General features: G+C 40.8%; 1 protein-coding gene across 1 annotated transcript in view; it reads left to right on the top strand.

The window, feature by feature from the left end:
* LOC113023039 (copine-9-like) overlaps nt 1-14,784 on the top strand; it is a 193,359-nt gene that overhangs the window by 136,692 nt on the left and 41,883 nt on the right. The window contains exons 12-16 of the mRNA XM_080302167.1: nt 3,434-3,509; nt 3,832-3,885; nt 4,065-4,126; nt 5,789-5,835; nt 8,034-8,215. Coding sequence (XP_080158293.1) covers nt 3,434-3,509; nt 3,832-3,885; nt 4,065-4,126; nt 5,789-5,835; nt 8,034-8,215 — 421 coding nt within the window. The remainder of the gene's footprint in view (nt 1-3,433; nt 3,510-3,831; nt 3,886-4,064; nt 4,127-5,788; nt 5,836-8,033; nt 8,216-14,784) is intronic.

Genomic DNA, 14,784 nt, shown 5'->3' with positions numbered 1-14,784 from the left:
GGCTTATCTCAGGCTCAGGCTGCCTTGACACCTGCACACGACTGTATCCACTGCGCGGCTTTCCCACGCAAACTCCGCACAGGCTAGCTCGCCAGGCTAACCTGTCGGGTGGCGACTCTTTGCTGTGTGAGGCTGCTGCAGCGCAAGGAGAAATTGAGATGCCTGATGATTTGGCAACAACGCCAGGCCGAGCTGGGCAGAGGCAGACCCTCAGCCCATCGCGGCCGCTCTCCCGTCGCTGGAGAATGTGAGTTTTTCCCCCATGTTGGAGTCGCCCGGGGAGGAGATGCTAATGATGACGGAGATGAGTCGGCTGACTCAGAACTCCTCCTGTCTGACGAGGAGGAGGAGGGTTCCACCTAGAATCAGCTGGGCTGCAAAGCCCTCGGCTACCGGCGAGGTTGAAAAACCGACACCGCCGTCTCCCCTGGATCTCGACATGCAGGACATGCGCAGCTGCTAGGCTCAACATCCCATGGCCCGCCATACAAACAGAGGTTGTAAAATCTCGTTTTGATGGTAAGAAATTGCCAAAGGCGAAAAAGATGGGGAAGCATGTGTTGGCTTACCAACCTGATGACTAAGGAAAAAGTGTTTTACTCGCTGCACGATCAGAAAGCACCGCTCGGGGTGGATGCTCTGGCTCACGAGTGGCCAAGAACCCTCCTCTATGCTTTTCCCCCAGTGGCCCTCATTTCTCCAACTCTGGCCAAATTGAGAGAGAGAGGTCACTATATGATCCTGATAGCCCCGCACTGGCCAGGGAAGCAGTGGCTGGCAGAGATTTTTCAGCTGCTGTGCGGCCCACCTTGGCTGTTATCACTACGCAGAGACCTCCTGTCTCAGGCACGGGTGGAAATATTCCACCCCCACCTGGAGATGCTAGCTCTAAGGGCTTGGCCTGTGAGTGATTTAACCTGAACACAGTGGGGCTCCCTCATAGTTTTATCGACACTATTCAGTGTTCTAGAGCATAGGTGTCAAACTCTGGCCCGCGGGCCAAATTTGGTCCACAGCCTAATTACATTTGGCCCGCGAAGCCATACCAAATTACTATTAGAGCTGGCCTACTGGTATTATACAGCTAATATATATATTGTTTAGTATTAAGCTTTGCTTGTTCCATATTCAGTTTTTCAGCAAAACGTGTTTGAGTCCATAAGAAAAGATTCATTCTTGTATCTAGAGGAAGATTTTTTTTTTTCAATAAATATTAATGTTAGCCCACGACTTTGTTCCAGTTTAGAATTTTGGCCCACTGTGTATTTGAGTTTGACACCCCTGCTCTAGAGCATCGTCTACTAGGACACTATATGAGCACAAGTGGCGTGTGTTTGAAAGCTGGTGCTTAGAATCACAGGCCATCCCTTTTCAATGCTCTGTGGCTGTGATTCTGTCATTTCTTCAGGCCCTGATTGATAAGGGTAAAGCCTTCTCCACCATCAAGGTGTATTTGGCAGCAATTTCAGCCTGCCATATTGGTTTTGAGGGGAAGACTGTTGGCCAGCATCCCTTAATATGCCGTTTCATGAAGGGTGCACGGCGTAAATTGCCTACATCTAGGCCACTGGCTCCATCGTGGGACCTTCCCACAGTATTGGCTGCGCTCTCCTGTTGCCCATTTGAACCCCTGGAACAGGTTGAGTTAAAATTTCTGTCCTTGATGACAGCTCTATTAATTGCTTTAGCTTCAGCTAAGCATGTAGGAGAGATCCACGCTCTCTCAGTGCATCAGTCATGCATTCAGTTGTCCTCGGATAATACGAGGGTCAGTATGCGGCTAAACCTCGCCTTTATCCCAAAGGTTGTCGGCACATGTTCCCCTACAGATGTTCTGGCCTTTCTCCTCAGAGGAGCAACAGCGGCTGCATACCTTGTGTCCAGTCCGTGCACTGCGCATTTATATCGACAGAACCCAGAGTGTCGGACAAAGTGAAAAGCTATTCGTGTCCTGGGCTAATCCACATAAGGGAAAGCCTGTGTCTAAACAGCGCCTCTTCCATTGGATAGTAGGAGCAATTGCCCCGGTCTATACTAGCAGGGGTCTTCAGCCTCCTCACACATTTGCTAGGTTTTACAGGTTAGATGTAACAGCACCTAACCTAGCGCATTCAGTCCTCAGTGCAGGTTCTTCCCAGGTGGGAGCTTCTCCCCTGTGAAGTGCTGTTGGGAACAGTTGTCTTCTTAACAGGCATGTCTGGCAATCCAGCAGTCAGTATTCCTCCCATAGTGAGACACGAAACGAATGCTATGAAAGAGAACTTAAGGTTATGTATATAACCCCAGTTCTCTGAGTAGCATGAGTGAGTGTCTCACCAGACCGCTCTCCTTGCTATGGAAGCGAGGAAGAGGAAGAGGTGGGCTTGTTTTGAATGACATCTGACGCTATGTCAGCCTATTATATAGGGAGGCACTAGCCCCTCCTGATATGGGTGTCACTTAGCCAGCTTGTAAGGGCTGGCGTAATGGTATCTGAGCTTCTGATGAGGTCACGCAGGAGGCCTTCCCATAGTGAGACACTCACTCAGGCATGTTTCGGCTTTTCCACGTCCCACGTCGGTTAAAGCGCTGCAGGAGTTCTTGGGGGGTCTACAACCGCTTTCTCCCCAGAGCTGCGCACCTGCTGTGTTAATCAAGAGCTCTCATGTCGTCTGTGTTTACCTCTACAATATTATATTTAGATGTATTTAGATGGAAGCTAGCGAGCTAACTCCCTGCTAACTTCTAACTCAGTTAAATGTCATAAATTCCGTTTTCATGGATGCCTGGATGTTAAACTTAATTGATACACCTGGCAGAGCTGCCACACTGATCATTTTATTACAGATGAACAAATTTAGACAGTTTTTCAACTCTCAGTAATGCTGCAGTGATCATTTGACTTTTGCAGCGGAGTTTGCTAAGAATGCTAATAACATCAGACTCAAAGACCGGATAGTGCTGGTCTACCAAGTCGTAACCAGGTCACTAATAGACAACTTAATTGACACCATTGCTACACTATGAAAAACAAAACAGGTTAGCTGAACGAAAGCACTTATCTGCTAACAACCAATACACGTCATTGTCCCAGAATGCATTGCGTGCGAAAAAACATGGCCGCTCCCACGGCTCCAAAATAATTTTAAACAACAAAGATTTAATGAATAACAACAAAAAAATTGTAGTTATTCTTAAGTATGTTTTTATGTGGTGGAGATAATTTGTAACATATTTAGAGTAACTTGTCATAATAGTCGGGGTTCCCTTTAAGTGGACTCTTTCTATTTATATTTGTATTTCATAGCTTAAAAAGAGAGAAAATCATTCGGACACCATGTTGTTGAACAAAAGGACTATAATTTTTTGTCAAAAAGAATAGAAAGTCATGTTACAGATACAACAATAACTGTTTTCTTTTTATTCGTTATCTTTATCTCATTCTCCCTTCCAGTCATGACTTTATTGGAGAATTCACCACAAGCTACAGAGAACTATCCCGAGGCCAAAGCCAGTTCAATGTCTATGAGGTAAAAAAAAAATGAAAAGAAAAAAAAAGACAGAGTGCAACAAGAAGTACATTTCACTTTGGTCACAAAATGACAAAGATTTTCTCCAAAAACTATTTTTTGTTGATTGTGTCGATGGTATTAACAACACAGCTAGTTCCTTCAGTGTTATATATTATTCATGAAGTAATATTCCTTGTGTTATGAATTCCAGCCTTTATTTGAGGACAGTATTAAATCGCCACCTGTTCATATTAGCTTAGAAATATGAGGAAAGACTATATAATGTGTTCTGACTTGTTTGTTGAAAAGCTTGTTTCATGTTTCCTCTCTTATGGTCAAGGTGTTGAATCCTAAAAAGAAAGGCAAAAAGAAGAAATACATCAACTCAGGGACGGTAAGACTCATCAGTGTGTCATGTCAACAGCTGTCACATGTTTCATGGGGATGACTCATAGCAGGAGTGATTCATCAGTCCAGTAAATGTATAATGTTTGCTGTTAGCCTGTCTGTAACCTCCCTTGGTTCTCTTGATATTTTTTCTCATTTCCCTTTCACTTTCTCCCAATCTTCAAGGTGACCCTGCTGTCTTTCAAAGTGGAGTCAGAGTATACATTTGTCGACTTCATCAGAGGAGGGTAAGAACTCAGTCAGTCATGTTTCATTAGGGTAGAGTCGAACATACACAAATGATATTACTGGAAGGTAGTACAAAGGGTGCAATGTGTTATAAACTTTGACTAAAATGTTTACACTTTTCTTACATTCTGGTTTTCCAGTGAAAAAAATCAGCCCTCATTTGATTCTTGAGTCACAGTTTAGTGACTCTTCACAGCTTCTGTCTTTTATCCCCACTGCTCTATTTGTCGAACCTGACATTTAGTTTGCCACTGCACACAATGTTGTTCAGATAAATGATAACCAAGATAGCAGATTTCACTAGGAAATGTCTGCTTCTGATTGATGAGAACTTGAGTTGTCACTGAAGATGGCCTTGACTGATGTTATACTTTTTACTTACATCAATTATTCTAAACAAAAAAGACACATTGAGTATCACGACAAGCTGGGCAGTCATGGCGTAATATGAACATTCGTCTTGTTCCAACATGACTGTATACAAAGCAAGATCCATAAAGACATGGATGAAGAACTGGGCCTGGAAGAGCTCTGCGCCTTTGGGATGAATCAGAGCAAAGTGGATTCAGGCCGTCTTGTCTGACCTCACAAATATGCTTCTGGAGAAATGGCCAAAAATTCCCATAAACCTCATGGAAAGCCTTCCCAGGAGACTTTTACTCAAGTTATACTCATATGTGTGTGAAGCCAGATGAGTGAATACTTTCAGCAATGTAGTGTATTTCTCATACTTTTACTTTATAAAACTAGGGGTAGAAAATGTTTTGGAACAAAAGAACATCAGTAATAATGCTGTGGTTATAAAACCATAACATGTAAATAACTAACCCCCAACATGCCAGAAAAATCCAATATAACTCATTAAACTGAAATGGCAATAAAGCAGAGGGCATGACACAAGAAAGTCAGCTATGCTATGCTCTCAGCACAACTTAAACACAGCAGTCGTAACTAAATCTAAAGCAAAAGCTTAAGAAAATACACAGTAATTCAAAGAAAGTGCTTCACCCCTGTACTTCTAGTTGGTTTACTGACAACCACAGATTGCATCAGGCAGATCAGACAAGTGTAGCGGATGATGTCATATTGCATCAGCTCTAACTTTGACCAATATGAGCATGCTTTGAGTTGCATCAGCTGCATCAGGGTCACACTCTGAACGTTTGATTTGTTAACTACGTAACCTAATTAGCTGAAGTAACTAGCGTTTCACTCATAAATACTGTGTGATATTAATACAATAAATGTGTTACAGCAGTCAAGCAAATAGGCTGGAAGAAAAAACATTCCAAGGTAGTGCACTTTATTTGAACACTGATGTTTCTTAAACCATCAGTGAGGCATTTGCTGCTGCCTCACTGCTTTTGTTTTAGAGTTTTATATTGCTGAATTTGTTTTCTCATCATTCTGGACAGCTCATTTTTTTTAAATTGTTTTTGTTGTGAAATGTAAGCTACAGAAAGCTGAAGAATTCACTGGGCAAAAACAATACTACATACGTTAATAATTTGTAGATTTCAAATACTTTAGATGTCTTACAATTTCTAACCGGTGACCAGTACGTTTCTCGATCTGGCATGAAGAGCTGTAGATGTTCTTCCAATCTCAAAACGAAGTCCTGACCACTGTGACTGATATCAATGTGCTCAATCTCCCACCAGGACACAACTCAACTTCACTGTAGCCATAGACTTCACAGCATCCAATGGTAAGACAGTGTTTCATCTTAATGCATGCAGGAAATGTCCACACATCTGTTCAGTGAGATTTTTTTGCCCACAAAATAAATTGTTGGCGCTTTTTTACTTTAGTTAGACTCTTTTTGCCTTCTTTTGAAAAAATCAATTTCAGTGGCATTGACAAATAACTGCCACACAATTATTTGTCTGTCTTGGTGGTGGTCTATATGGAGACACTATTCGTGCTATTATGTTCCCAAATGTCTATCATGCTATCATCAACCATCACACATATGCACAATATGTACTTCTGTGTAAAGTATGGAAACTGGAATATGTCCTAAAAATATCACAATGGACCAGCTGAAGAATATAGTGCACAAGCTGATTGTCCATTAAAAATGACCTTCACATTGAGAGTTGCTTTTTGATTAGCCACTTAAGAGCATTTTTAAAAAGCCTGAACACCAAGTCCCTGTTATTCTACAGAGGTGCCTGCAAAGAAACACAATGACAGTCACCTATCAGCCAGACAGGAAAAAACAAACTCCTAATTGCAAAGTCTTTAAGTTGAAAAATTCTCAAAGAAAGAAGCTCTGTTAACGAAATAATGAGAGATTAGCAATATTACACCTAATCTGGTTGTTCAAATACTTCATCAGTCCATCAGGCTAATGGGACTTACTAAACTGAGGCAGCCAGATTATTGTTGTATTGTAATTAGTGTTTACAAGACATGATTGATAGTGCTGATTGACAGCACAATTTGTCAGTTTTGGGCCAGGAGTTACCTCTGTGTTTGTAGGAATTTTATTTTTTTGCCCATGGCAGCGTGCTCGGTGCTCGCTCAGATTTCAAGTTTAATTTTCTGCTGTAGAAAGAAGTTTTCTTCCCACGCAGAGTGAACAGCAGACGCTGATGTTTTTGTCACTTATTACAGAATCAAACTCAAAGTAATGTCAGTATTTCCAAGCTTTAAACGCTGCACGTTCGTACTCTCTCCCGCTCTCCATAACATCCATCGTTGATCTACACACGTCTGTTGCTGCCACGGACGTCGCACGCTCGTACGTCATTGTCATGAGACACTCTCACCAACAAAATCATGGTTTAGTAACGCAGTAAGGCAGCGTGCTTATGGGAAAGTAACAGTAATCTAATTACTTTTTTGCAATAGTAATACTTGTTCTCGTTACTTGTAATCAAGTAATCAGATTACAGTAACGCGTTAACACATTACTGCCTATCTCTGCTCAGCACATTGCAAAGCATGGAGTGTAGGATGCTGCCACAGCATATGTTTCCTGCAGTTACAGATCACTGGCAGTATCTGGCAGTCTGATGCACTTGGCTGGGTTTGACAGGTGCCTGGAGAACGATACTTGCTCTTTCTCTGCATTGTACCAAGTGTAATCAATAATTACATATTCCCCTTTACATAATTCTATTATATAATCACCCCACATAATTATGGTGTGGGGTTGTTTTTCAGGAATAGATCTCACAGGCTTAGACAGAAGCTTAATGCTTCAGGGGATGGCCCCTTCCTCTTCCAACGTGGCTGTGCATCAGTGCACAAAGCAAGGTCCATAAAGTCATTAATGAGCAGGGTTGGTGCGGAAGAAAAACGTTGTTAACAAAAAGTTGTTATAGCTGCAAAAGGTGGGGTATTTTATAACGTTGTGACTACTGACAGGTAAGGTGAATAATACCGATTATCTTTTAGTCATGGCACCTGTTAGTGATTGGGATATATTAGGGAGCAAGTAAACATTTTGCTCTTAAATGTAGATGTGTTTATCAAAGAGGGTTTAGCGGCTAAAACAGGACAACACTGCTTAAAACCTTTCATGCTAGGTTGTGAGCCCACAAATTGAAAAGACCGCATTCAGACTTAAAGAACTGACAACATGTCAGACAGCAAAGAAACTACACAGATACGAATAAGGATGCTCTTTGAAATGTATTTTCTTTCCACGGCTCCATAATATCAATTCTACAAAACCACGTTTCTCAAAATTTAGTTGGTCTTTTTTTTGGAAAGCAAAAAACAAAAACAAAAACCAACTAATTCCAGTAGTTACACAACATAGTGGTTTCCTTCATCATGTCTGCATGTGTGTTTTTTGCAAGTCTAATAAATGTGTAATTGCTTTTCTTCATTCTCTGATAAGAACATTCTCACGCTAATTTTGCTGCATGCTGGTGGGGATTTCTCTCTTTCTAGGTAACCCGTCCCAGCCGACATCGTTGCACTATATGAGTCCATACCAAATGAATGCATATGCCATGGCCCTGAAGGCTGTGGGAGAAATTATCCAGGACTATGACAGTGACAAACTCTTCCCTGCGTATGGCTTTGGAGCTAAACTTCCCCCAGACGGCAAGATCTCCCACGCCTTTCCACTGGTGAGAGTCATGATTGAAACTGAGGGAGAGACTTTTTTAACTGTTCGTACTTGAAAATATTGACTTCATGGGCTATTTTTGTTAATGGTGGTGCAATTGTGAAAAGCGACCGCCTCTGTGCAGTAGTTAATCAATTTACTCTTGGTCAGTCAAATGAATGGTGTCATTAATGGTGAGCTGATGTAGCAGAAATCACAGTTAGGTCCATACATTTTTGGATTATTTGTACTTTTTTTTCTCAATTTTTTAACATTTCTTTTAGTCCTGCCACTGTACCCCACCACAGACAATAATAAAAATAAATCCAACAATCAAGATGTGATTGAAGTCCAAACTTTCAGATTAGGCATTCATTTAGGAATCACAGCTATTCCATCTGGTTCAGATTCACTGCCCATTTTCAAATACTCAAACATAACTGAGCAACTCATAAATAGCTTTAAAAAAGCCTGTTCTCTCTTTATTCCACAAAAAATTTAGTAGATAAAAGATCTGGTTCCAAGTGCTGGACTTGGATTTAGTAGCTTTTCAATCAACCTCTCAATATGAGGTCCAAAGTTTTCTATTAGTCTGAAAATCAGAATAAATGGACAAGTCAACAATCTGGTACATTCTTAAAAAGAAGGAATGGAGGAAGGGCGCAGTTTGAGTTACAAAGAAGACTATTACAGAAGAAGCATTTAGTTTCCCTCGAGGAAACCATGTATATAACAACATAATGCACGAGTACATCCTTGTGAATGTACAGGCATGCACTTTGTACATACACTTGCACATGTCTGTAAACCACCCAATCAAATTGACTGCTTGTAAGTCTAAGGTGGATATATAAGTTTTAACTCGTCTTGTTCACTATAGTTACTGTGAAACTCCAGTGTATGGATGCGTATATACTCTAGCTTTGAAAAACAAATGGGCATCACTTGATTAATGAAAATGTTTTCACTCAGCATTCCTTAAATAAACATATAGCAACACGATTAACGCTGACTTCTCTAGTCAAAGTGATGAGTGCTTTCATAATGTAATGGTTTATTCACTTGTCTCCCTGTGAAAGGACTCTAAAGCCAGGATGGTGCAGTCTGTGTTTTATCAAGATCGAAATGCATTGGAGCTATTTTTTATTGTCAACCTCGCAGGGATATTGTAATTAGACAAACAAGAAAATTCAAGTTACCAAAACGCTTGTCTAAATGAGTAAATCTGAGTAAAGCGAGTACCAACAGTTGAAAGCTGGGGAAAAACACAAATGTATCAAATCAAGTTCACTAAATGTTTTGTTTTCTGGGCAACTTCTTTTTTACATTGTGATGCACAAAAATGATAAAACAAACAACATGGACCATGCTCCAATCACCTGTGGAAATAATTGTACATTGCTGACTGGATGATGCAAATAACACAACTGTGAAACCTCTGAAAGCAGCAGGCTGACAGTGTTTATATAGCCACATTACTTATCTCAGATTTCAAACTTTGTTTACATCTTGATGGTCATATTTTACTACAAAATCATTTCATTAAAGAAGTGTGGGCACCTTAATGCATTTCATGAATGAAAAACAAAAGCCTGTTTTTCCTTCAAACATTCACATATCCTGTGGCACCAACAGACCTGCAGTGGAATGGTGAGACTTTAGTCAGTTTGTAATCTGATATTTCTAGTGATGTCAATGACAACAATATAATTTTTGGATCAGAAAATGGATATTTATTAACATATACTATATTTTACGCAGCTTATGAGTGGATCCAGAGGTTGCATGACATAAAGGAAAGGCTTTTTTTATACAGCAACTAAATAATAAATTAAGGTCTGTTGGCCTTTCTAACTTGGACACATGAAATATTGATATGTTATGTTAACCCATCTGCTGGTTAGACCACATAAACTCCAAGTATTTAGTTTGGTCTAAATGTTAAAACAGTTTACTCAGTCTGACACGTCTGTTCTCATTTTGCAGCGCTCTGCACTCTAAACTGTTGGAACACAAAGTAATCCCTTAGACTGCTTCACTACAGTTAGATGTCGACTTGCAATATTATGTGAATAGTTTTTTCTGTTTTCATGGAACAACAGAAACTTCAGTTAAACATCTGCTTTTTCCAAGTTCACCATATTCATAAAGCTTAAAAACAGGTGTGAAGTCAGATTAACTTTTTTATTTTTGGTTGACATGTGTCAGCTCTGACTCACACATTCAGCATTGTAGTCTTGCTTCCATTTCTACTTGTGCATTGCTGTACAGTAGAATCACTGTGGAGATTGCTTGGGATGATGTAAACTGGCTGTTTTGATGCATTAGAGTACCAGCTCTAGTCTGAGCCCTTCCCAAATGACTGAGTTACTCCTTCTATTACTAACTGTGAGCCCAGACCTTATGGTCACCCATTGTAGGAGAAATTAAGATACGCCAGTATGAGAGAAATCTGTTCTCTCTTTCTAGTCCCTGTCAGGACTCTTGCTGCAGCATTTTGGATTAACTGAAGGCTTTTCGGGGAGTTTTTAGGACATCCTGATAATAACAAATTACACTGGTCCAGCCTTGAAGTAATAAATGTATGAACTAGTTTTTCAGCATCACTCTGAGAAAGGATATTTCTCATTTTAGAGATATTGCGCAAATGTAAACAGAATTGGTCCTAGCACTGAACCCTGTGGAACTCCATAATTAACCTTAATGTGTGAAGAAGACTCTCCATTACATGAACAAATTGGAGTCTGTTAGACAGATAAGATACAAACCACTGCAGCGCAGTACCTGTAATACCTGCAGCATGTTCATCTAAAATTTCCTCAGAAGTCAGTGTGCCATATGATTGCATTAGCAATAAATTTAATAACGCTCTATATTAACAGTTACACACTATATAGAACAACTTTATAGAATTATATTTGTCTGCAGATGTTGGCAGCTATCAGTGAATAGTTTTCAGCTATTTTGAAACAAAAAAAAAGACACTTTTTATCAATAACAGCAAATGAACTGTACAACAGAAAATACAAATGCCATTTATGGTCTCCTCACAACAATGATAAGAAAAATAAACTGGGCCAATATGGCATGTTTGTTAATACAGAGATACACATGTTAATGTGATCTCTGGTCTCCCACTCAGAGACTCAGGTCTTCGAGTGTCCAGCATTCAGAGGCTACCTGAGGACTCATGTGAGAGAAAATCTGCTCACACAGACATGTAGAGCCAAACACTGTCAATAAGGCCTCTGCAATGTTCTGAAGACAGTTAAACTTGTCAGGTAGTGATGTCCAGCAGGTGAACATGCAGCTCCATGAACACGCACAGCTGTGGATTCCAGCTGTGTTCGTAGTTCTGCAAACTTTGACCCCACAGAGTCGAGCTTTTCAGTTCAATCAGCTGCATGTCGATGTCCTCTGTGTCCAACCACTTAACAAATCCTGCTGCTCATTAAGGCTTTCTGGTTTGATCAGAAAATAAAACATTGGTCCAAACACCTGAAAGTCCTGAAAACACATTGTGAATTCTGTCTCGAGTCTACGGATGTATCCGTGTATTTCCGCGGTGTTGATGCTGTGCTGAGCGGACAGCTCCTGAAACTTTTGAAGTGTTGGAATGTGGAAATTTCAACATCGCTTGAAAAAACTGCCAGCTAGCAACGTCCCTCTCACCAGTAGGCAAAGTTATTTTTAGCCAATTACATGTTTAATCTGGTAGTTGGGGCTGTTAGCTAAGACACCGTCATTAAGAATTGGCACAACTATGCGAGCTGATTTGCGATGTGCACCGCTGGCCCATTTATTTTTTAACGCACCTCCTCAGATTAACTCACTGCGTGTCGTGCCCAGGGCTGGACTGGGACAACAAAACAGCCCGGGCATTTTGACTAGAGACCGGCCCCCCAGGTATTAAAGCCATAAAGCCTTTGAATGAAAACAAATGCTGTGGTGACAGTGATGTACAGTCTTGTTGGTATATATGTATGATTTCTATACATTTTACATCAGATAAAAAGTTGGTTGTAACCTTCAGATAATTATTTAATAACAGCCAGACATTTTAAATGAGAATAAGAAAGTATTTCTTTGTGCCCCCCTTTCCCTGTTAATGCTCTACCTGGCCCCTGGCAAAACTTTGCTAGACCCGCCCCTGCACAGTTACCAGCTGTCAGCTACGTAAAAAAGGATCCTGGTGTTATTTGTCTCTCAGAAACAGTTCATAACTTCCCTTCAACTCATTCATGTCACCTAAAAGGTAAACCTGTTTCTCCATCACCTGTTCAGCTCTGATGATTCAGTAAGGACATCTCCTGGTTTCATCTTCATGTTTCCCTCTCACCAGATAACCAAACGATATCATGACCAGCAGCTTTTACAGCTGTGGCTCCAGCAAACATCAGCTGATACTAGAAATTAATATTAAATAAATTCTAACAACAGCTGATCAAGCTTAAACTGCTGTTGTTTTTTAGCGCGACATCTGCTGGTTTCCTCTTTCTGGTGCAAAGTGAGCGATAAACAAACAAGAGAGAAAAGCCGATCAGCTGATCACTGATCAGTTTCATGATTGAAGTAGCAACAGGAGAGGCAGGGGGAGAGAATGAGAGGAGAAGAGGCAGCTGTGCAGCAAAGACAGAATAACTCCAGCTTTGTGTCTTTTTTTCCATTCTAGCTGCGTTCCTTTTCAGCTCAATACGAAACACGTAATATTTTCTCTGAATACGAGACAATTCGTTTTTTTATGGGACGGTTGGCAACTCTACTAACTAACTCTTATAAATAAAGTTCACTATCAGTAACATCATAGCTGTAGAGAAACTCTGTCATGCTAGCTAGCACGCAGTACGAGTTACTGTAACTGACGGTAAAAAGTCAGCACAACGAAAATAAACTCCACCTAAACTTGGTTTATATCTGACCCAGATAGACTGCAGGTCATAACTTCTTACCTGAAGTTCAGTTCACCTGACACTCAGACCGGCGGCTGCCTCGGGTCTCTCCTCTCCTGCCTCCCCTTTCCCTCATCCACCTGCTGGCCAGCAGCTAAACATCGGCCAGCATCTGGCCAATCCACCACCTTTCATTGTTTATACTGTCACAAGAGAAAAACAAAAGTAAAAAAACAAACACCATCGGCCCATACCCGGTATGTCCGATGGCCAGTCCCGCTATGGTCGTGCATCAGTTAACCCTTTGCGTGCCAGCTGTGGCACATGTGCCCAGGGTCGCTGACCCCTGTTCTAATCGCTCTAATAGGATATTATGGTCGAAAGTATCGAACGCAGCACTGAGGTCTAGCAGGACAAGCACAGAGATGAGTCCACTGTCAGAGGCCATAAGAAGATCATTTGTAACCTTCACTAAAGCTGTTTCTGTGATGAGCTCTGAAACCTGACTGAAACTCTTCAAATAAGCCATTCCTCTGCAGATGATCTGTTAGCTGTTTGACAACTACTCTTTCAAGGATGTTTGATATAAAGGAAGGTTGGAGATTGGCCTATAATTAGCTAAAACTGCTGGGTCTAGAGATGCTTTTTGAGTAAAGGTTTAACTACAGCCAGCTTGAAGGCCTGTGGTACATAGGCAATTGTCTGTGAAGGTTCTCGATCATACAGGCCATCTTCACCCAAAACCTTGGCTGATTGTGACCTACAGCCGTTTTCACACCTTGGCTCGTGTGATTAGGTAGAGGATCAATATGGGGTCCATGTCCCTCTTGGGGGACACTCCCATAGGGCTTAAATCTGGGACTCTCCACCATTTGACATTAGAACTGAAGAAGTTTCTCGGATGAGACGTGAAATGTCTTCAAGCTGCTTAAAGAAGTCCAGACGCTTTTCTTTCTGAGCTCCTTAGACTATATAGCCGATTATTAGAGAAAGGTTGATCATATTTGATATTGAAGCATTAATTAATGGCAGGACTTCTTTGAGCAGTTTTAGATAATATTACATCTGCGAGATAATTATGATAAATTTTTTCTCTAATGGTTGAAATTTTATTGGTGAAGAAGTCCATGAAGTCATTACTAGTTAACGTTAAAGGGATGGTTGGCTCAACAGAGCTCTGACTGTTTGTCAGCCTGGCTACAGAGCTGAAGAGAAACCTGGGGTTGTTCTTATTTTCTTCAATCAGTGATGAATAGTAAGATGTTCTGGCTTTGTGGAGGGCTTTCTTATAAAGCAGCAAACTATTTCTCCAGGCTAAATGATGATCCTCTAAATTTGTGACACGCCATTTCCTCTCCAGCTTACGAGTCATCTGCTTTAGGCTACGTGTTTGAGAATTATACCACGGAGTCAGGTACTTCTGATTAGAGACCTTAGTTTTCACAGGAGCTACAGTATCCAGAGTCGTACGGATTATATTCTTAAACTTAGTTACAGCGCTTTAAGAAAGACATCTACTGTGATAAAGTCTACTCTCCACCGCTGTGTAATCAATTATTGTAAATGTAAATGTTATCAGGAAATGATCAGACAGGACAGGATTTTCAGGAAACACTGTTAAATGTTCAGTTTCTATGCCATATGTTAAAACAAGATCTAGAGTGTGATTAAAGTGGTGGGTGGGTTCTTTTACATTTTGAGA

This window comes from Astatotilapia calliptera, chromosome 5, assembly GCF_964374335.1.
Source record: "Astatotilapia calliptera chromosome 5, fAstCal68.1, whole genome shotgun sequence".
NCBI lineage: Eukaryota > Metazoa > Chordata > Actinopteri > Cichliformes > Cichlidae > Astatotilapia > Astatotilapia calliptera.
The sequence above is the reverse complement of the archived record's forward strand: the minus strand, read 5'-3'. Positions and strand labels throughout refer to the sequence as shown.